Below are 22,918 nucleotides of genomic sequence, written 5' to 3' on the forward strand. Positions count from 1 at the left end.
TGGGCTCCGTCCTCGGATTTAAAAATTCGTCGAAAGTACATCGAATGACATTTCTAATGAAAGAGCATTAAATTTTAATAACACCCATATAACTTTTATAATTTATCAATGTATGGTTTTGAGATAAAAGATTTTGAATGAATTAGAAGAATAAAATGATATATGGAGGAGAGAGGAAAAAATAAGTAGTTGAAATTTGAGAAGGTGATACTGATGTGGTAAGAAAAAATGTTGATGAAATAGGTGAATGGTTATAAATGGTCTTAGGGTGACAATAGTTTCAGTTCGAAAATCTCTAATCATAACCAACCCATTAAAAATTTTAGGTCAGAAATTTCAACCATGATCCATGGTCTGTCAACCCGACCCAACCCACCAATTTGAAACTTTTCAGGTTGGCGGGTAGAGTTTCAAGTTGGAGGGTTAATTTATAGGTCATATGGGTTGGTGGGTAGATTTTTGGTTAAATGGTTCATAGGTTGCTGGTTGACGGGTCCAATGGATTGGTGAGTCAACCTGTTAAAAGAATTATATAAATTTAAATTATTTTACCTATTAACCCAATGGTCAACCCGAACCCAACCCGAGAAAAATCAAGTTGGTGGGTTAACGGGTTGGTCGAGATTTCACAAACCTAACTTAATTATTTTTGGATTGAATTTCGTGTGGGTCGAGATTAACAGCCTTTAAGTTCCATACAACACTGCCCAATAATTACATTATAACCATAAAAATAATCATAGCTCATCATATCATATATTTTATATAAAAACATAAAGATTTTAAAAAAACATAACAAACTTGTAATGGAAGTACAAGAACTTGCTTCATCGTCTACCCATTGACTTTGGACCTTTCACACGGCTAAGACACCAAACTTGTAACGGAACATCACCGTGTGGTCGTGGTCATTTCTTCTGCCTTGAATATATAAAATTTGAATCATTACATTTAACTATTTAAAAAATATTTTTTATTTAAAGCATTTGAGAAAGACACATGTTTATATCAAACATACACGATCTAACATGATTTCCTGATGACCACTTCTTAAAAATTCCACCGTCACCTTCAACTGAAATTTTTAAGACGCTTAACCGTTAGGTCATCAAAGAAAATTCTCTTTCCTCTCATTTTATCTTTTTCGTACCCCTGTTTCCACATCGTAAATATAAGTTTACCAAATATAATTTTTTTAATGATATTCTTTGAAACGAAAAATTATTTTTTATGTACCTAAGTATTTATCGGTATAGTTTATAATGGAAGCTTTAATAAGAATTTGACATGTTAAATGGGAACACAATTGTTTTGTATTATTCTAAATTTCAAAGATCCAAATTACCTATATAACAGGATCCACAATATCTTTATATATTGATGCAAAATAAAAATTTGATCTTTTTTTAAAAATAAAATTATTGTTTCTAAATCAACCTATTTTTAAATCAGGCTCTTTGAAGAACTGGCGGATGAAATATTAACTTAGAAAACTAAAATCGAATCTTGTTTTTACGTGATTGCGGATATTTACTTTTTGAGTGTGTGAGTATATATGTTACCACTCTTGTTCTGTAATAGTGTGCGGTATCTAAGTTTCAGCATATTGCTTGCCTTCAATGTCGCAGTTTGAATCATTAACATTTAACTTTGCTGTTCTAAAACAAAAAAAAAGAAGTTACCACCATTAAAAAAAAAAAGGTTCGAGGGTCGATATAAAAACTTGTCCAAAGCTGAGGGTTGCCTATGTCTGTTTGTTGTAAAGTTGCCTTGCTCCCAAAGTCGACCCTGAAATTTTCTTATTATTAAACACACCTCTCCGTTTTTCTTCCCGGATCAAAAAAACTCTGAAATCAATTACTCCAAATCCAAAAATTTTTTAAAAAAAAAAATACTAAAAATAACAAAAATCAATGGCGAGATACGACAGAGCTATAACAGTATTCTCACCGGACGGCCATCTTTTTCAAGTCGAATACGCCTTGGAAGCCGTCCGGAAAGGTAACGCCGCCGTAGGTGTCCGCGGCACCGACACCATCGTCCTTGGCGTTGAAAAGAAATCCACCGTTAAACTTCAAGACTCTAGGTTTATTTACTTACTTACACTCTCTTTTATATATTATTTAATTAATTGTTTATTATTAGGTTAATTAATTATTTTTATCATTTGTGAAAACCCTAATTGTGATCCAAAATGTAACTGCTGTTTGAGTCTAAATAGTAGTTTTTTTTTAATTTATTTTAGTAAGAATTATTTAATCTATAAAAAGCATGTAAATTTGTGTAAATTAATTATAGTGGCCAAAATGAACCTTAAATTTGGGTACTTTTACAATCACATAGTTATATTCGTTCTCCGTTAGATTTAACGAGAGTGATAAGTTATAGAACATCAAATAATTTACTCAACTACTTATGCTTATAAGCTAAAGTAGGTGATCGACTGAACCTTAATATGGAATTTTTTTTTTTTCCGGCTGATTGGATTTTTGAAATTTCAAAGAAGCTAATAAGCCGGAAGAAACGAGATTATTGATAAGCTCAGAGAATAAGCTAATCCAGACACACCTAAAATAAGCAGATGAGCTTATTTTCATTTAGATAGTTTGACGTATTAAAGTACTTAACGGGTTTTATCAAAAATTAATAACCTTTTCAAATAAGTTGTCTCGGTTATCTCCAAGAGTGTTTATTGCATACGAGTTTCCTGCTCATGTTCTCGCATGTTTTTGGACAATAGAGTAAATTGATATCACCCGATCAAGGTTTTGTTTTTAGCATGTTGCGAAACAGTGTCACCATTGATTTTGCAGAGTGTAGTTTTTTAGGATTATTGTTCTAGCAGTTCATCCTTTTGTGACTCATTTTCTGTTTTGTTTGCAGATCGGTAAGGAAAATTGTGAACCTGGATGATCACATTGCATTGGCTTGTGCTGGACTCAAGGCAGATGCTCGTGTTCTTATTAATAAGGCACGGATTGAGTGTCAGAGCCATAAGCTTACAGTTGAGGATCCTGTAACTGTAGAGTATATCACTCGTTACATTGCGGGGCTTCAACAGAAATACACACAAAGTGGTGGTGTCAGGCCATTTGGGCTTTCAACCTTGATTGTAGGTTTTGATCCCTATACTGGGGTTCCTGCATTATATCAGACAGATCCTTCAGGAACTTTTTCTGCGTGGAAAGCTAATGCCACTGGCCGGAACTCCAATTCCATGAGGGAGTTTCTAGAAAAGAATTACAAAGAGACCTCTGGCCAAGAAACTGTTAAACTTGCCATACGTGCTCTACTTGAGGTAAGTATTGATCAACTGTCTATCTCATATCTTTGGTAATGTTCGTATCTTCTTTACTGGGTGCATGACCTCATGTTAGAGGCCACCATGACTTGAGTCTATAAATTCAGTAGATTGTTCATCCACAACTATTTAAATCTGGGTTATTATCATGAGGATTTCTCTTACAGCGTTAGTGCTAATGTTAATCTCATATGTCACCCAGAATCATATCACTGATGAGAATCTAAATCAATTGTGTTTAGTGTTTCAATATTGAGCAGTAAGCATATTACATTTTTGTAAGGTAATGTATAATTGGCCACGTGATCAGATCATATGTTAATAGTCACATACTTCGACCCATGAGCTCATGTATGAACTCTTATATTCAATGGAGGGAGAAAATGTGATCACAATTTGGCATTTTTTTTAATTTAGATGAAAATATTCATTGAGTTATTTTAGAAACTCTGATGATATTTTCCTTTCTCTCGAGTATTTGGTGGTGCACTATGACATTTCTAATTAATCAGATAAGTTGATTTTCTCGGCATGCCTACTTTACAAGGTGGTGTATAATCATTTGCATTCTCACTTTATCATATCAGACATTGTGAGAATATTAAAGACGTCATCATAGGATATTAGGAAAAGAAGGGTGTTTCAGCTTTCAAGAATTCATTTTTTTGAACTAGGTGCTGAGGCTTCTGCTCTTTCTAATTAATTTTTAGTAGTTAGTACCGCATCCTTGTTCTTAAAGTGACTTCCATCCTAACCAGGCAAAGAGCTCCATATTTTGAATTTGGATGTTTGTAGTAGATCTTGCGGAGTTGGTTATAGTTGTATATTTGAGAGTACCTTAGAGAAGCTAATAGTGAAAAGAGTGAGCTTGTATTATAGGAAACCTGGAACTTATTTGCATCAAAGCCTAAGGTAAGGAAACAATATCCCAATCAATATCAAACATTTTGCAAACAAAAAATGAATACGGATAGAAACAGGCGCATCCCAGTATTACAAGTAAGATATTTACTTATTCGGAAGAGCCAAAGACCTACAAAAAAGTGGAATTGTGTAATTTTAATTCATTTAATAAAGAGATCTAGCAGAGTATAATACATATTCACAAGGAACAACAGAGCAGTGGCAGAGTTTTTATATTAGATTACTTGTTGCTTATTCTATGACCAAGCGTACTAATCGATTTCTAGCAGGATCTGCTATGAACTATGTAGAGATGGGAACAAAAGATGTAAAGATAAATAGAATATAATATGTCAAATTGTTGTTTGATCTATAGTTACAAATCAACTTTACCTTCTAACATACATGTTACCTAGTGAGTATAGCTTAACATTGAGCCTGATATAAAGCTTACAGTTTAATGTAGATGGAGTTGGGTGGTTGGTTTATAGTTCCTAATTGATTTGCGCTGCACGCTGCACCAGCCTGCTTCATTTTCATTCAAGTTATCCCTTAGGTGCTTGAGTTGTTAATCATATATACATACTCATACATTGTTGGAGAGTCGGAAATTTTTACTTTTATTATATCTATGAAATGGGTTTTTAGTTAATAAGGCCCTTTCATTATTAAGGAAATACGGTGGCTAGTTTTCAGAAGCATGAGACCCGCTCAACATGTGATTGTCCAAATGCTTGATGTTGGTTGCTGTGTATTACGAGTATTGCTTGTTGACACCATTCTTTCTCTCTTGTTTTTATTAGAAATTGGTTAATCCATAGGGAGAGAGTGTTACTTAGACGTCATCTTGAAATTCTAAACCCGAAGAAGATGTTGATTATATTGTTTCATAGTTTTGATGCTTATTATATTGATACCAATTGAAAGCCATGTGAGAAATTTTAAATTTTTGTTGGAAGTTTCATTCAATCATGTGAGTATTTACTGTAATTGATTTTGTAAGCGTTATATTACTCCCTGCTCAATCGCACTTCATGCATTTAGGTTTACATAATGTTCCTTTTATTTTAATTAACTTTGCAAGTTTTGAATTAATTTTAATATCAATAAACGTAGGTTGTTGAGAGTGGAGGAAAGAACATAGAAGTTGCAGTGATGACAAAGGAGGGACTAAGGCAACTGGATGAAGCTGAAATCGATGCCATTGTTGCAGAAATCGAAGCAGAAAAGGAAGCTGCTGAGGCTGCTAAAAAAGGTCCTGCTAAGGAAACATGATTGTCCTAAAGTTCATCCCCAATTGCTTACTTGGTCTTCTTTGTTCCTTAGAACTCTTGAGTTTGATCTTTTGGATACATGTATGTCTGTTGAAGTCTCTTGGCGTGTTCTTTCCCCAGTTGTATGGTAGTTGTACGGAATCTGTTCCATTTGAAGTTTAAGGATCTTTAATTAATGCTTCTGATTGCATGCATCGACCTATTGATTAGTGCATTATATTCTGTGGTTTGAAGATGATGAATTTTGATTACAACTTCCCATGTTCAGTTTTATGATGTTTGAGTCAAGCCAGCCAACGGTTGGCTTGCCTTGAGGCAAGAGGATCAATTGTTGAGCTGCCTCTTATAGTCTTAATACTTTGTGCTACGTGTTAAAAATGAGTCCTGACTTCATTGTGTTTGCATGATTTCGACTCGGCTTCTGAAGACCAAATGTTTGGGTTCTGGTGACAAAAATTGTTTTTGCCCAAAGAATACTAAAGTTGAGCCATCTTAAAAGACTGGTCAAACGATGTGTATCAGTGTATGAACCCAAGCTATAGCTTCTCGTATTATGTTTCATTGGGATATTTGTATGCAAACCATCAAACCGTATATTTAGTATGGAAATAGATCGTTATCCCTCCTCTTAAGGCTTAGGCAAAATAATTAGAATTTAGTATGGAAATAGATGGTTGGTTAGTTTGTGACTCTGAATTTTGTTACCCATCATCTTTTTATGGTTGAAACATTTATTATAAAGATAAGATGCATGAAATTTAGGATGACGATGCCAATAGAGTTGGTGGCTTATTGATTAGCTTTTTGACTTTGAAGTATTCCATCAGGTTCGAATCTTACTTAATATGTTTATAGAAAGAAAAAGAAAATTTAAGTTAACCATAGTAAAACCTTTTTAAAATTTTTTTAAGATGATGATAACCTAACGTTAAAATACTTTCAAAATGCTCACATTTGGGTCTTATTAAATATTGCCTTACATGCTGTTAAAACACATAAAATAGTTGTACCTTTAATATAAAATGCAACACACTCTTTTGATATAAAAGGTATATTTTTTTATGTACGTCAATTCTTAGGGTTGTATTTAGCAATTTCTTTTTTATCATATACGAAGCTGCATCTAAAGCATTAAAATAATTAAATCAAATACGAACGTAAGTTTATTCTTAATACTATGTTTAACTTTAACCAAGAGTGCCAAAATTTTTGTCGGTCAAACATATCTTGTCTTTTTTACGAACAAACTTTGTTCACAAATGAACAAACAAAACGGATTAATGAAGAGAGTCTGTTTGTGTTCGTTTATGTTTGTTCATTAAGTTGCTAAATGAACACAAATGCAATCAAACAACCATATACATCAAATTTGGTAAACAAGCTTATACAAGTTCATGATAGAAAGTCATCATGCATAAATCCTAACTTTAAACAAACTTTTTAAGGCTATATATAGTCATAGATCACTTTTGAAAACCGATGAATAAACCCAAAAAACGCAAATTATCGAACTTTTTATAAACATAAAACGAACAAGCAAGATTTTTATTTTCCATCGTCATTGAGCTAGGTGGAAGGAAATAAATTGTTGGTATTCGTTCGTTTTACTAATTCAAAAATAACAGTACCCAAATTGAATGATTTTATTTACATCTAAAAATAAGCTTTTTTTAAAAAAAGACAAAAAATAATAATAATAAAAATAATGAAAAAGAAGGACAAAAAAATTTGGCCCATGCAGACTGAGCTAATGGGCCATTTTGCTTCCGTTTTTTAAAATTATATTTATATTTATTATACGCTTTCTACTCTAACCCGTTTGTATCTGTATGGCCTTTTACTACAATTCACAATACATGAAACCGAATTAGGGATTGAAATAGATTTTGTAACAACCACCAGAGAATTAGAGATCCAAGAATTTATTCATATTTTTATTTATTTCTGTTATCAATAATGAATGAAGATTATGAGGTATGTCTCTAATTAATTAAACCCTAATTTTATTTATATCAAATTCATCTTAATTTCATTAGTATCTGCTACCTGTAAAACCCTAAATTCTTTATGCATCTGTATTTATCATTATCAATACAATTATTATTAATTAGTTAAATTTTGATATTTTAGCTACCTTTACTTAATAAAAGTTTATATTTGTATGGGACAGTAGAGTTGAAGTAGAATAGAATGCCGTTAAATTTTTTTTTAAAAAAAGCTTATCTTTGAGTGTGAGGTAATTAGCCCTGTTAGAAAATCCCATATCTGCAAAAGAGCGATACAGATACGATTTAGATATGCTCATGAAACAGCGTTGTTTTCTCGTGTGTTTTACATCTTTAGTGGCTATATATTATTGTTCCCGTATAGCCGTTTTAAGAAGTTATTAAGTTGTGTTGCTGGGTTACAAGGTGTTGTAAAACTTCATTTGTAATTATTTATCTTATTTCTTGTCCTTGTCGTTTTATGGAAACTTAAACCTTGACTGCAGATTAATCAAAAGAAGCAAAGCGCTGCAGATGTTACGTTTCAGTATTCCAATTTTGTAATGGCGTGTATTGGGTTTCAAGCCCGGCCTTGTGACATGAGATTGCATTTGATGAAGGTACTTACGTTTGTGGTTTTTGCCATACAAGATACACTTTTAAGGCTTGCTATACATTTTTGGTTATATAAAACATGCACTTTGGATTATATTTGATTGTTTGCTAGAAAATTGTGTGCTTGTATAGTTGTATGTATGTTCCCCTTTCTAGGTATATTAAAATATGACTCGTTTTAATTTCATCAAATTGAGGAAATATGTGAGTAATACTCTAAACTTATCCAAATCTGTTGGCCAATCAAAATGGGTGCATCCATATTCAAATCCTAAGGTCTTTAGACACTAGTAGTCTTTTTTGATTTAGGGCCATCAGTAGGTTATTCGGTAATTAGAAGTTTTGACGGACTAAACATTGTTGCAGGAGATATCGGGGATGCCAACTTCTCTAAAGAGGGAGACATCCCAATTAACTGCATCTCCAGATGCAATGGGGGAGACATCAAGCTCGGGCACTGCACGACTTGACAAAACTGACAGTTTTCGTGCCTTGTAGTTGCAATCATTACTTCATGTATCAATTTTTACAGGTTGCTCTTTGTGGGTTTGAATTAAAGACTATTTATATATCTGTATAGTGAATTTTTGTTTTCTTTGTTGAGAGTTGTTATCTACTGATGGGTTCTCTTTGCCTGTATATTTTTAATATTAATATGCACTATAAGGTTGTATTATATGTTGGCCAGACTTGCTTCAGTTTGTAGTTTGTTATACTTCGATGGTTGGTGGATTGTAAACCTCTGAAAGTAGAGTTCAGTTTAATGGGTATGTCCGTCTCTGATGATATATGCCCATGTAATTATAATATGCTGTTGCTATAAAAATGACTGTAAGACTTCTGTTTATTGTTATTTCTAAGTTTGCTGTCATATAAAATTGCTATGTTTTGATAAACTTCACATGTTTACATGGAATCTGTCTGCTGATAGGTATTGAAATAACTGCCACTCTTTCAAAACAAATGTCCAAATAGATGTAAACAGCCACCCGATTAGGTAGTCCAGCCAGTTTGAACAGTATGTAGACTGGACGGTGTACCCAGTTGGCTATAATATATGAAATTTGTAAGTGCAAATATCTCTTTACTGGAGTGTTGAACTGATATTTGAGAAGCGAGGTAAGGCATGAAACACACATGTTAAAATATTGACCTGACTGGTTCCATATATTCAAATTTTCTCCAACCACTACTGTTTGTTTTTCAACAGTTTGACCGGTTTCAGAGAAAACTGGTTCTCCAGTTGCTATAAACTAAACTGCATTCATAAAAACAATGTTAAATAGACGCTTCTCAGTTGCAATATACATTAGGAATAGTTTTTTATTCTAGACTTAATTTTCTAGAAGTTCAAAATTAAACAAAGATGTCTTAGTAGTATAACCTGAAAGATCGGAGCTGGATTACGCTTGTTAGCATATCATACCCGTCATGTGACCATACCTATGGTGAAGATATTCAAAATACCTTCTTTTGCATACAAAAAAGGTCACCCAGTCTTTTATAGCTTGTCTCATATAACTCTGCAAATCACCCTTTGTTGGCAATAGATTCGGGTTCATTGAATCTCAGTGAGTTATTAACTCTTATTATAGTACACCCCAAGCCATTTAATCATTTAATGTGACTCACAAATTCCTAGTAGGGGGATACTCTTTGTGTCAAAACTCAAAGTCAAAAAACTTCGAGACACTAAAAGCCAAAAGCTTCAAGTAAGAGACCTTTTTTTTTTCTATGTAAAGTTAGTTTCGATTCAGACATGCTGGAGGCAATTTTAACCAACAAATCGCTGGACCTCCAACCCCCTCCTCATGGAATACCTTGAGATGAGAAACCCTATCTACTACTTTATTCTTTTACAGATTTGTTGAATTTTTTTTGATATATTTAGTTGTTAGAGAAGGATCCGGAGAAAGCAATACCAATAACTTGGGCATCCTAAAAATCATTAATGCAGGAGATAGAGTGGATAGTGGTCTGATGGACATGGCCATTGTGATGAAGCAACAGAATCGAGCCAGAGAAGTCATTGCATTGATTAAATCACTAGTGGCAGATGCTCGGATCAAGCCCAAGACTGTCTAGATAACATCCTGCTTGATCGCCTCTGAGTTGGAAAAATAACGCACTCTTTTAAACCGAAGTTGGGTGGCAGAATGATGCGGGTTGGGTAACTGGTGATACTACATGTAGTTTTATTTTTACAGGTTGAGATGGTCAGATGGGTCAGTCAGATTGATTTCATCTGAAACACTTTACATCCAAAATTTTTAGCTCTTTCATAAATGATTAGTGTACCAAATATTATTAGAAAGAGTATATTATTTTAACAATTATCGACATTTAAAAACTTTGACTTAAGAGGATTCATATTAAAATATTTCGACCCACTTATGTTACCGGGCTTAAAGTCTTTTACCCAAAGAAAATTTCGGCCCATTTCCTCCATGTATACTTTTTTTCTGGTTAGAGCAAAAACAACCTGAATGAAAGCAATTAAAAGATGGGTCAAAGATGCATCTGTGATTTCCAGAGTTGTGGATAATTTGATGACTGAATTGGACTGCTGATGCAAAAGTTGTTCTCCATTCAAAAATGGGATGGCTTTTAATGGGAAGCTAACAAAAACTGCACGTCTCAAGCCAAGAAGTTCCAACTATTTATCGAGCAGTAGGCAACTAGGCTACTTGTAAGAACAATGATTCTGAAACAACTTGGAAGAAACTCATATGACTTTCTGGTCACTTGGATACTTTAAAATCTACTAGTTTTAGATAATCTTGTAGGAAAATCTTGGGTGCGCTCTAAAGGCTAAAGTCCCTGTTAGTGTAGTCAAGCCTTCAGTAGCGGACTGCAAGCAAGTACTTAAAAAGTCCGATTATTGCCTGAGGTATTGGGGTCAATCAGTGAACCCGAAAATTGTTGGAGAATAGATTTATAAGAGGCTGCAGGTTTTTCATCATATATCTCCATCTCTCTCAGTCCAAGAGCCCAAGAAAGATAATGTTATGGTGTTCAATTTCTGATTATCCTTATCAGACTCTGCTCTGCCAACACGATTCTCATCGGTCTGTGGTTACAAACTCGTGGAACAAGGATGTCTTCAATTTACCAATACGTAATGAATATGTTGCTTCAAGATGGTTTACCAAATACGCAATAGATTCTTTCAAGTGTTGTTTTCTTAGCTTCTGATACACATGTAATGATTGGGTTATATTATTCTTATCCTCGTGGCTTTACATAATTACATTCCCTTGTATATTCTTTTAATACTCACAAACTTAGCGAAAATAGTACTAATAGCAGGACATTTTGCATATGTTTACCATTCATCATCACCTCCCAGACTGCAGGCCTGCAGCCACCTCTTGCCACCTTCCAGCCTAAGCACATATACTAGACGATGCAACATAATCTTCACAGTTATCATATGTTTTAAGATTCATCTCTGGCTGTATCGACATAAGAATCTTTGCCACTTTCTTGCCCATCACAACAATATTATGCACTCTACAGTCATGTAACAAGCTCCTCAGCAAAACCTCATCATTTTCAACTTTTTCACTGACAATTAACTTATATGTCTCGTCCAAGTGCCTGGCTCGCCCCAGAAGGTCAAGAACGCAACCATAAATATGTGAAAGTGGCACAATACGAAACTTTGATTTCATTTTGTGAAATAAAGTAACTCCCTCTAATATAAGCTGTGCTTGTGAACAGGCAAATAATAAGCAGCATTTGGTAAAATCCCCGATTACGTCATTTCATCAAAAAGCTAAAAGCTTTACAGGTTTATTTATGTTTGTACATTAAGGCTATATTAATAAATAGCTTGTGTTAGTATAACTGTAATAGCTAAATGGAAGGAAGAAAATTGTGGGTATTCATTGGTTTACTAACTTAACAATAACAATACCCAAGTTGAATGGTTTCATTTACATCCAAAAATAACAAACCCATTTCCGTTTATATTAAAAAGAAAAAAACGATTTGGCCCATGCAGGTCTCGAACCTGCGACCCCCGCGTTATTAGCACGATGCTCTAACCAACTGAGCTAATGGGCCATTTTGCTATTTTTTAATTTTAAAAGTATATAAACTCAACAACAATACCCAAGTTGAATTGTTTCATAAATCATCTACATCCAAAAATAACAAACCTATTTCCGTTGATATTAAAAAGAAAAGGACGATTAGGCCCATGCGGGTATCGAACCTGCAACCCCCGCGTTATTAGCACAATGCTCTAACCAACTGAGCTGATGGGCCAATTTGATAGTTTCTTAATTTTAAAAGTATATAAACTTAACAATAACAATACCCAAGTTGATGGTTTTAAACAAACCTATTTCCGTTTATATAAAAGAAAAAAAGCCGAATTGGCCTCATGCAGGTCTCAAACCTGCGACCCCCCCATTATTAGCACGATGCTCTGACCAACTGAGCTAATGGGCCATTTTGCTAACTTTTTAATTTTAAAAGGATATAAACTATCTCCTTTAACCTCGTATTTGTATCCTCTCCACAGTATATATAGTTATATACAGTCATATATAATAGTACATATGACAATTTACATGAAACCGAACTAGGGAAGGAAAAGATTTTGTAACAGTCACCAGAGATCCAACAAGTTATTTATTTATATATCAATATCAAATTCATCTTAATTTCATCCATATGTGTTTATAAGGTTATCAATATCAAGTTCTGGTTGTCCAGTTGCTATAGACTAAACTGCAATTATAAAAACAATGTTATTCTTTCTCATATAACTCTGCAAATCACCCTTTGTCGGTTTGTTCGCAATGGATTCTCATGAACGGAATTTGGTTCATTCAATCTCGGTAAATCATTGACTCTCCTTTTAATTCAGCCTGAGCCATTTCATGTGACTTACAAAGTCCTAGTAGGGGATACTCCTTGTGCCAAAAATTTTCATGTAAAAGACTATCTACAACTAGATTCTTTTACAGATTTGTTAAGTTATTGTTTATATATCTAGTTGGTTGTGAAAGATCAGGAGAAAACAATACCACTATTTTCGGCATCCATTAATGCAAGAGATCGATAAAGTGAATAGTGCTCTGATAGACATGGCCTTTGTGATTAAGCAACAAATCGAGCCAGAGAAGTCATTGTATTGATTATATCACTTAGTGAAGATGCTCGGATCAAGCCCAAGAGTGTCTTGATAACATCCTTCTTGATCGTTACAGAGTTGGAAAAAAAAACGCACTCTTTTGACCGAAAGTTGGGTGGCAGAATCATGGGTTAGGTAACTGGTGATACTGATGCATGTAATTTTATTCTTACAATAATCATGGGTCAGTCAGATATATTTCATCTGAAACACTTTACATCCAAAATTTTTAACTCTTTCATAAGGCCCATCCTTATAGAACATCTAACCCACGTCCGACGCACGACCAACGCCGGACCGTGCCTAGACGCTGGTAGCACGGCCGGCGTCTAGGGCGGTGTCCGGTGGTTTCTTCCAAAGTTGAACGCAGGTGTGGAGCGTGTGTGGGGCCAGAAAGTGTGATTAAACTAAACAAAAAAAAGATTTTTTTACCCCTTTTTTAAACCAAAAGGCTAGTTTGTTTTTTATACAATTTATTTATTTTTTGTTTTTTATTTTTTCAAACCCCTATTTATTCTCAACTTCACACTATCATTTCAAATCACAACTTATTTCTTTCAACTCATTTTCATCATCCTCAAACTATTCTATAAACCATTTTCCAGAAACTATTCCATTAACAATGTCTAGAAGTGGGTGGACTCAATCAGAAGATCTTTATTTGTCGAGGTGTTGTATGTTGAGGAGACCAGACCCTATTACGGGTAGGTGTGAAATGAATAATCCCGGCGAATCCTTTTGGAACGACGTTACTGAAATGTTCAACAGGGACGAAGCAAGGCTCAACTAGTAGGTCACTGGACCAAAATTCGAAAGGAATATAAGCAGTTTGAGGCAATATTCTCGCACTTGAATGCACAGGAGATGACCGGCTCTGATGAGCAATATTATGCAATGGCGCATCAGCTATATCGGGATAAGCATGGGAGGGGCTTCAGATACGAGCACTTCTTCAGGGAGCTTCTCATGGTTCCTTTTTAATTGTTCCGAATTATGAAGTGTTTTCAGTAGTTTAATTAAGTGTGTTTTAGTAGTTTGAATTATGTATTTGTCTTTTAGTATTGTAATGTTTTTAAGTATTTTAATAAAATATGTCTACTTGATGATTTAACAAGAACAGAAGTGTATTCTTAATTTTAAAAACATTACAAACTTAATAAAGAGAAAAACATACAACATAATAGTTCGTGAGACACATTATTAAAAGACAAACTTATTTCTTCATATCATAAACTGCTTTGGCAGTTATGATCAAATGGTCCAAGGTGATGACCGCACAAGTAAGTTGTTCCAAAGAAATTTGAATCTGGTCGATCTTCCCCTCTAAATAAGTAAAGTATTGACACTCAAGATCAATACAATACCCGGTTTGTATATAATCGATTTGTTCTCGACACCATTGCTTCTTCGCATTTAGTTTTCAACCAACTGCAACAGGTTCTTCTTTGAACCTTTGGTGGTCGAGGATATCAACCATGATACTCTCTTGCATTTGATCGACAATCATTGGTGGTTTTCGGTTAGGGACATTTGATGAAGAAGCCATTTAAGATGTATAAAAGTTTGTGATTTGATCATAATTGTTTGATAAGAAGCCAGTATTTATAGGTAAAGTAAAAGACGCTCCTTCAACGTTCAAAAATACACTTTCGGTCCCTCCAACGTTCGAATTCAAAATATTTACACTTTGAGTTCCTCAAACGGCCAAAATCTTAAAAACATTTAGACTTCCAATCCCTGAACGGCTAGTTTAGTTGTCACTTTATAAATACCAACCTAGATCACAATTCAGTTTCATCACCATTCCAATTTTCATTCTTCTACAAACTCACTCACTTTTTCTAACCAAATGGCGTCCTCATCATCAAAAAAGAATGTCCACCGACCTCGTCTGACCGAAGATGAGATGAAAACACCATGGCTGATATCAAAGAGGACACCTTCCTTCAAACTAACCTTTCTAGGGTCATGGGTTATCTAAGGGAGAAAAGGCAACAATGCGAGCAAAAGGTTGAGGCAATACAAGCACTAGGCCGCAAGGTCTCAAAACACGAAGGACATATTCTTTGTTTCTGCAGGATGAGGTTAAAAGGGTCAAGAGGGTGCTCCGTGATGTTTTGAGCGCAGTCACACGTTGGGTGACCAATGCACTTGAGCCGAATCGTACCACAACAATTGCGGGGAAGACAAAACTACGTGGGAAGTCAAATTCCTGCAACACGACAAGTGGTGGCTCGACGAAAGCGCTCACTGTGGCATAGGAAAAATGTCAATAAAAGATGATGAAGATGAAGAGTAATCGTATCATTATTATGTATATCGTGCTTTTATCAAGTACTGTCTTTTTTTATTTTGTGTTGTCTTTTATTTTTAAGTAATGTAAAATGTTGTAATTATATTAAATTGTGTTTTTTTAATTTTGTGAAAAATAAAAAAGATATAATAAAATAATAGATGAATAGGGGAAGAAGTCGGGATTATAAGGAGAGAGTGTTCTTGTGGTGTCTAGGAGAGAGGAAAACTGATGAATAGTGGAAGAAGTGGGTTCCTATAAGGAGGGGAGTGAGGAAGAAGTGAGTTCCTATTAGGAGGGGGCTAAATGATTAGTGTGCAAAATATTATTAGAAAGATTTATTTTTTTTTAATAATAATCGACATTTAAAAATTTTGACTTAAGAGGATTCATTTTATGATATTTCGAACCATTTATATTTACTGGGCTCTCTTTTACCCAAAGAAAATTTCAACCCATTTGACCCATTTCCTTCATGTATACTATTTCTGGTTAGAGCAAAAACAAGCTGAATGAAAGCAATTACTCGGACAAGATTGGTCAAAGTTGCAAATGTGATCTGCAGAGTTGTTGATAATTTGATGACTGAATTGGACTGCTGAAGTGCTGATGCAAAAGTTGTTCTCGATTTAAAAAGGGATGGCTTTTAATGGGAAGCTAACAAAAACTGCATTTCTCAATCCAAGCATCTATCGAGCAGGAGGCAATACGGAAACTACTTTGATCAAACTCATATAACTTTATGGTCAATTGGACACTTCAAAACCTACAAGTTTTATATAATATTTTCAGGGAAATCTTGGGTGGGCTCTGATGCAACAAAACAACTAGATAGCAATATATGTTTGATGAAAGAGGGTGAAATTTGTGAGGCTAAATTCCCTCCAAGTGGAACCATGGCGGACTTGCCAAGAGGGTTGGACTAACGTTTCTGAAATGATCAATCGTGGTGGTCATAGGATTGAACAGAGGAAACTTTTTGATGCTTTCTTTAGTTCATCTTCTCTTTGGCAGCCTCAAGCTTGTAAAGAACATGATGTATCGTTACCAACTTTAAATTTGACCAAAACCTAAGATGGGTTTGCTGATGAGAATGCTATTTCAGACATTGGTTTCTTGACAGGCCAGAAAGCTAAGATACCAGCAACTAAGTACTACCAAGAGTTCATTTAATAGAGGTGCCCAGCCCCTTTATGTATCACATTTGGTTAAAATTCAGCCAACTACCGCAGAGGGAATTAAGAGATCAAGATCCAAGAAAATTGGGAATTAGATCACGTTCTTGCCCGACAGCAATCAAGTACTTAGAGTTGCCTGAGGTTTTGTTCAAAGAATGAAGATTTCTTCAAATTCGCTTATATTCAAATGAATATGTTGCTCAAGATGGTTTAGGCGAAGGTTCTGATAACAATTGAAATTGATAATAAAAGATCTATTATCAAGAACAAGAACAAAGATATTTGAAGACTACATTGTTATATTGTGATGATTATTACAAAGAGTTGAAACCTCTATTTATACTAAGAACCGATGCTCTAATTAAGGTAATAAATCAAAGGAATTAAATTTGTGTTGATCTTTTTCTTGATATGAGCCGATCCTTTTCTTGCTGCCAAAGTCGATATCTTTTATTCCGGGAAATGCTGATTTGATCCGATCCTTTAGTTGATTTGTTCTAATCCATTAATTGATTTGTGTAGATTATCTAACACTCCTCCTCAAGTTGAATAATGGGATCACCAATATTAAACTTGGATTGGTTTTGAGTTTGACTTGAGCTACCGCCTTTTGACTTGGTAGCCTTTGCTTTGATTTGATTGTTGATCTACCGTCTTCTTCAGGGCTCCCATGTCTGAAGGCGGTAGCATAAATTAAGGTTGTCATGTCCGAAGGCGGTAGCACAAATCAAGGCTGCCATGTCTGAATGCGATAGCTCAAATCAAAGGCTACCAAGTCTGAAGGCGGTAGCTCAAGTCAAACTCAAAACCAAAAAATCAAAACAAACGTAAGTTGAATATTAGAAATCCCACTATTCAACTTGAGGCCGCAAGAAAAAGATCTACTCAAGAAAAAGGCTACCGAGTCTGAAGGCGGTAGCTCAAGTCAAACTCAAAACCAAAAAATCAAAACAAACGTAAATTAAAGCTTCAATTTTCTCTATAAATAGAGTCTTTAGCTCGTTTTGTAAGATTATCACAATTAAACACAATGCAGTCTTTTATTTTCCTCTCGTATCAAAAGCTATCAAAGGCTGTATAAGCCTTACAGACATTTTTCATTTATTTCAATCTCTGTTTGTTAACAGGTTCTTTCTAGTGTTGTTTATTTAGCTTTTGATACACAATATGTTGAAAAGAACTCGTTAGTTCTTCATGAGAATGAAAATCTATTTCTGTTTCGGGTAAAAGGTTTTTACAGCCGCTGAATATATTACTCTTAAAAACGTTTTAGTACATAGGATGTGAGTGTTTCCCACATCTCAGCCTTACATATGCGCCTAATACAGCAATTTCTGAGTAAAAGACAATCATCACTCACTAGAATACATAAATGACTCAAAAAACTTACACCAAATATAAACTACTAGTACTTTTTAGTTTCTCCCCTTCATTTCAGGCAATCTTCATTCTGGCACTTCCTTTTCAATGTTTCATGCTAAAACAGAAAGAAAACTAACTGAATTTACACGGGATACTTGAAGTTATCAGATACTTCTGATGAAGTAACTCGTAAGTAAATTGGGGGAGACTTGCTTCACTACTTCGCTGCTCATGTTGAATGTCATGTAACTCACTTAAGATGCAACCAATGGTATTATGTATGCCAAAATTCTCCATATGTTATGCATAGAAATGTTTTTTTTTTGTCAGTTATGAAGGCTGCAGTTCCGGTTATGTTTATTGTCCCAGTCTTTACAGCCCTTGTAAATCTTTGACCCATGCAGGTCTCGAACCTGCGACCCCCGCGTTATTAGCACGATGCTCTAACCAACTGAGCTAATGGGCCATTTTGCTAATTTTTTAATTTTAAAAGTATATAAACTATCTCCTTAAACCTCGTATCTGTACCCTCTTCACAGTATATATACATACTATACTAGTACAAATGTACAATTTACATGAAACCGAAGTAGGGAAGGAGAAGATTTTGTAACAGCCACCAGAGATCCAACAAGTTATTTATTTATATATCAATATCAAATTCATCTTAATTTCATCCACATGTGTTTATAAGGTTATCTTGTTTTGTTACCTATCTTCTCCTCAACTAGAGAAGATCTTAAGCTGGCCTCATAAAACTATAAAAGTGGTCAGGGGACATGTAAGACCACGTCTACATAAAAGGTCATTGAGTGATGAAATTGTTAAGTAAAACATATATTAAGTAAAAGTGATCTATGAAGATTCACACAATACATATATATATATATATATATATATAGGGGATGGGAATATAAGGCTGTCGGGTATCTAAGCTTAGGTGTGGAACACTCACATATTGTTTTTTTAATCAATAAAAATCATGGGGGCCCATGCATTTATTCATTAAACAAAAAATAATAAAATATTAGTATGTGAGGGGTTCCACACCTAAGCTTAGGTGCCGGACAGCCTTATATTCCCTTTTCCCATATATATATATATTAATGCACGATAATTTGCATGATGCACGATGATTTTCAGTGAAGAAAAAACCTATTGTTTACAGTATTTGTTTTACTTTAATAATTGTTTTATTTAACTAAAACCTATATATATATATATATAGGGGGGAGGGAATATGAGGCTGTTAGGCACCCAAGTTGGGTGAAAAACCCCTCACATACCTTTTTTTAAAAGGTAAAAATCATGGGGGGGCATGTATTTATTTAAAATATTAAAATATTAGTATGTGAGGGGTTTTTCACCCAAATTGGGCGTTCATATTGGGGTCCAAACTGAGAAAACCGAAGAACTGGGCCGATATGGAACCGAAACCGAACCAAACCAAAGGTAACGTCCGGTCCACGGTTCCGTATATTTTACTTTTTTAGGTCTCGGTTCGGTTCCGTATATAACCCGAGAAAACCGAGAATTAGACCGAATCGAGTAAATACTACTATACATCATGTATAAATGTTTGGTGCCTTGGTGGGATCTTCCACTTATTTAGAAAACAAGATTTAGATATAATTATTTTTTATTAGCATATCACATATTATATACGTAAACTTTTTTGATATGCTTTTTCTTCAAGTTTCAAACTTTCAGTAACCGTAAACAATCTTTATTGCCGTTGAAAAGAAAGATCAACTAATTAAGTGAATAACAGTAAGCCTTCGTTTATCATTATTAATGTAGTATGTGAATACGTGATTAATTCTTCATTCATTTGTGTCGATATGTCATCATGTACAAATGTATCTGTATAAGGTAGTATCAAATGAGAATCAAATTAAAATGAGAACAAATGAGAACACTTAAAAACTACATTTTGATACATTAAAAGTCCATAAAACTGACATAGTGCATAACTAATTATCATTATTTAATTGTTTAACAACACATTGATCCGTCAAAATCGAAAAAATCACGTTTTTTGTTGGATGCATTTGATTAATGAATATGCATCCAAGATGGATGCACACAAAAAAACATGATTTTTTCGATTTTGACGGATCAATGTGTTGCTAAACACTTAAATAATGATAATTAGTTAAGCACTATGTTAGTTTTATAGACTTTTAATGCATCAAAATAATGTTTTAAAATATTCTCACCGTTCTTATTTTAAAAGTGTTCTCACCAGAGTGTTACCCTGTGTGTATATATATATATTATATATACTCGTGTATTTGATTTTAAAGATTAATATGTAATGTAAGTTGTGAATGTGTTTACATGCATGCATCCATCTGAGTTACATGTTTTCGGAGTTCATCGATCCATCTGCTAGCCAGTTTTCTTCTGTACCTGATTATTTTCATATTAAATAAATCAGTTCGGTCCAACCTATCAACCCGATAAACCCTGTAGATACAGATTCGTTGTGACAATCGCAACATAGATTTGATTATCATTTATGTTTTTAGGAACTTGTGTGTAATCATTTAAATAAGAACTTGTGTTGATATTTAATGATTACATTTGAACTTCAATATTATATCTGTTTGTGTTTTATATTGTGTTTGTGTGTTATATATTGTTTTGCAGGTACAAGAACATAGAATCAAAGTTTATAAGTGTCATAGAACACTTAAACGATGATTGGATGTTATGTACGAGCCAAACGAAGTCAAACAAAGAGTCAAAGGCACGTCCCTCGTGCTGACGTCATCAGCATGAAGGATTACCCTCGTGCTGACGTCAGCACGAGGTGATTTGACTTATTGTTAATTCGGGCTTAATTACGCGATTAAGGCCGAAGCCCACACAACCCAATATCAACTAGTATAAATACAAGACCTAATCTACGAAATTAGGTTAATGATTTACGAATCCTTGATAGTTATTCACGAATTTACGAGCTAAGGTTAATTGTTCCTTCGTGTGTTCTTCTACACGAACCACAAGCCTTGTGCATCTCCTTGGGTTGATTAATTACTTATTAATTAACAAAAGGCAATAGCAATCTAGTTATCTTAAGAGGATTCCGCACTCTTGACATAACGAATCACATCTTATTACGATCCACGCAACAATAGGGCACCTTACAAGTGGTATCAGAGCCCTAAGGTTGATTACCAGAAGGTTTAAGATCGTTTGATTAGCTATTGATTGCAATTTTCGTTCGAAATTCATGTTAATTTGAAAATTCGTGCTCTTCTTCGTGTTACTTCGTGCATACGTCAGCACGAAGTGAACTTCGTGTTCGTGCTTACGTCACCCAGCAAACTTCGTGTCCACTTCGTGCCACGTCAGCGCGAACCACTCTTCGTGACTTAGGTCGTGACTTGTGTTTCGTACCACGTGTACTTCGTGCCACGTGTACTTCGTGCTATACGAACTAAGTAGTTTTTCGTTTTACTTGAAGTCAAAAGATTCGAAATGACGACTTTACCAGCTGCCGCAAACTCACCCAATGCCCTACTTATCAGCCAGATGATCATGCACGATCATGAGGTTGGTCGAGGTAATACACCTCCAAAGCTTTTCCGTATGGAATATTATTGGATGTGGAAAAGACGTTTTGAGACTACATTCGTCTCACTGACATGGAAATGTGGCTAGGGATAACTCAAGGTTTTGATTGGCCTTCATATGAGAAGAACGGAGTGATCAGTAGGTATACTTATGCTGATATGCCTATTGAAGAACGTAAAAGATACGCTGTTGAGGGAAAGGCATTGTCTACTCTTACTATGGCCTTGCCTCAAGATAGTGTACATTTGTTTAAAAAATACACTACTTCAAAGGATTTATGGGATGCTCTCGAAAGATATTGTGAGGGAGATGTAACTTTGAAGAAGAACCGTATCAAGCTTCTCAAACGCCAGTATGAAGCCTTTAATGGACTGAAAGGGGAATCTCTTGACGAGATTATTATTCGATTCAGTCATTTGACCACTGAGTTGTCATACTTTGAAGTTGTTTATCCTCAAACTGAGCTAGTTGATAAGTTTTTGGATTCACTGCCTAAGACATGGACTGATTATGTTCATCAACTTTAAGATGATCAGGAATACAGTACATGGGATTTTGAAAAGGTAGTCTCCAAGCTGAAGAACAGAGACATGAAGAGAAGGATTAAAGATACTCACTCGGATTTTACACAAGATCCATCCTTATATCATGCTAAGTCTGTTCATTTAGCAAGTTCTAGCTCAGGAAACAATGCATTTCTAAGTGGTGCAGAAGCTACACCAATAGTACATGCTGATGGTATTGCTGGATATGTTGCTTATGACAATACACATTCAAATGTCAAGAGCAATGTACAATCTTTTCATTCTATGCCAATGAGTATGAGTTCTGCAGAAGGAAGAATGAGTGTTTACTCAGCCTTTTGTAATGCTCATGAAGCATTTATTGGAGGAAAGGTTACTGATCCCGCAGTAATTGATGAGGATTACAATCAAATAGATCTTGATGATTTGGAAGAAATGGATCTACAATGGCAGCTTGCTATGCTTACTATTAAGGTCAGAAGATTCACTCAGAGAACTGGGAGACCTATAGGTAATGGCACTAAAGGCTTTGACAAATCCAAGGTGAAATGTTATAACTGCGATGGATTTGGTCATTTTGCAAGAGAGTGTCAACGACCTAAGAGGATTGATAATACCGTTGCTGGTCGTCAAAATTACAATCAAGGCGGTATTACTCCGAATAATCATAAGACGCAAGGAATGAATACATATCCTGCTACTCCACAACAGCCAGTTTCGTCACCGTTTTCGGAGTCAAAGGCTGTTGTTGTTCA

At 34.8% G+C, this 22,918-nt stretch overlaps 2 protein-coding genes and 3 non-coding genes across 5 annotated transcripts; 2 read left to right on the plus strand and 3 right to left on the minus strand.

Annotated features, from left to right (window-relative positions):
• Positions 1-1,808: 1,808 nt before the first annotated feature.
• Positions 1,809-5,672, plus strand: LOC122589391 (proteasome subunit alpha type-7). The gene is made up of 3 exons (XM_043761685.1): positions 1,809-2,086; positions 2,884-3,298; positions 5,321-5,672. The coding sequence occupies exons 1-3, from the start codon at positions 1,914-1,916 to the stop codon at positions 5,477-5,479; spliced, it is 747 nt and encodes a 248-aa protein (XP_043617620.1). The 5' UTR covers positions 1,809-1,913; the 3' UTR covers positions 5,480-5,672.
• Positions 5,673-7,288: 1,616 nt separating this feature from the next.
• On the plus strand, positions 7,289-8,754 carry LOC122589578. The gene is made up of 3 exons (XM_043761882.1): positions 7,289-7,452; positions 7,970-8,083; positions 8,445-8,754. The coding sequence occupies exons 1-3, from the start codon at positions 7,435-7,437 to the stop codon at positions 8,574-8,576; spliced, it is 264 nt and encodes an 87-aa protein (XP_043617817.1). The 5' UTR covers positions 7,289-7,434; the 3' UTR covers positions 8,577-8,754.
• A 3,318-nt stretch (positions 8,755-12,072) lies between these two features.
• On the minus strand, positions 12,073-12,146 carry TRNAI-AAU. Its single transcript has one exon. It is a non-coding gene; the product is annotated as a tRNA-Ile (tRNA).
• Positions 12,147-12,276: 130 nt separating this feature from the next.
• Positions 12,277-12,350, minus strand: TRNAI-AAU. The gene has a single exon. It is a non-coding gene; the product is annotated as a tRNA-Ile (tRNA).
• Positions 12,351-18,449: 6,099 nt separating this feature from the next.
• Positions 18,450-18,523, minus strand: TRNAI-AAU. The gene has a single exon. It is a non-coding gene; the product is annotated as a tRNA-Ile (tRNA).
• Between the last annotated feature and the right edge of the window lie 4,395 nt (positions 18,524-22,918).

Source organism: Erigeron canadensis, chromosome 2 (genome assembly GCF_010389155.1).
Source record: "Erigeron canadensis isolate Cc75 chromosome 2, C_canadensis_v1, whole genome shotgun sequence".
Taxonomy (NCBI): domain Eukaryota; kingdom Viridiplantae; phylum Streptophyta; class Magnoliopsida; order Asterales; family Asteraceae; genus Erigeron; species Erigeron canadensis.

What these genes read in the sequence shown, in the direction of transcription:
- LOC122589391 (XM_043761685.1), top strand. Translation starts at nt 1,914, where the DNA reads ATGGCGAGATACGACAGAGCTATAACAGTATTCTCACCGGACGGCCAT. An exon ending in GTTAAACTTCAAGACTCTAG is followed by an intron (nt 2,087 to 2,883) that starts GTTTATTTACTT and finishes TTTTGTTTGCAG; the next exon opens with ATCGGTAAGGAAAATTGTGA. An exon ending in CCATACGTGCTCTACTTGAG is followed by an intron (nt 3,299 to 5,320) that starts GTAAGTATTGAT and finishes CAATAAACGTAG; the next exon opens with GTTGTTGAGAGTGGAGGAAA.
- LOC122589578 (XM_043761882.1), top strand. An exon ending in TGAGATTGCATTTGATGAAG is followed by an intron (nt 8,084 to 8,444) that starts GTACTTACGTTT and finishes ACATTGTTGCAG; the next exon opens with GAGATATCGGGGATGCCAAC.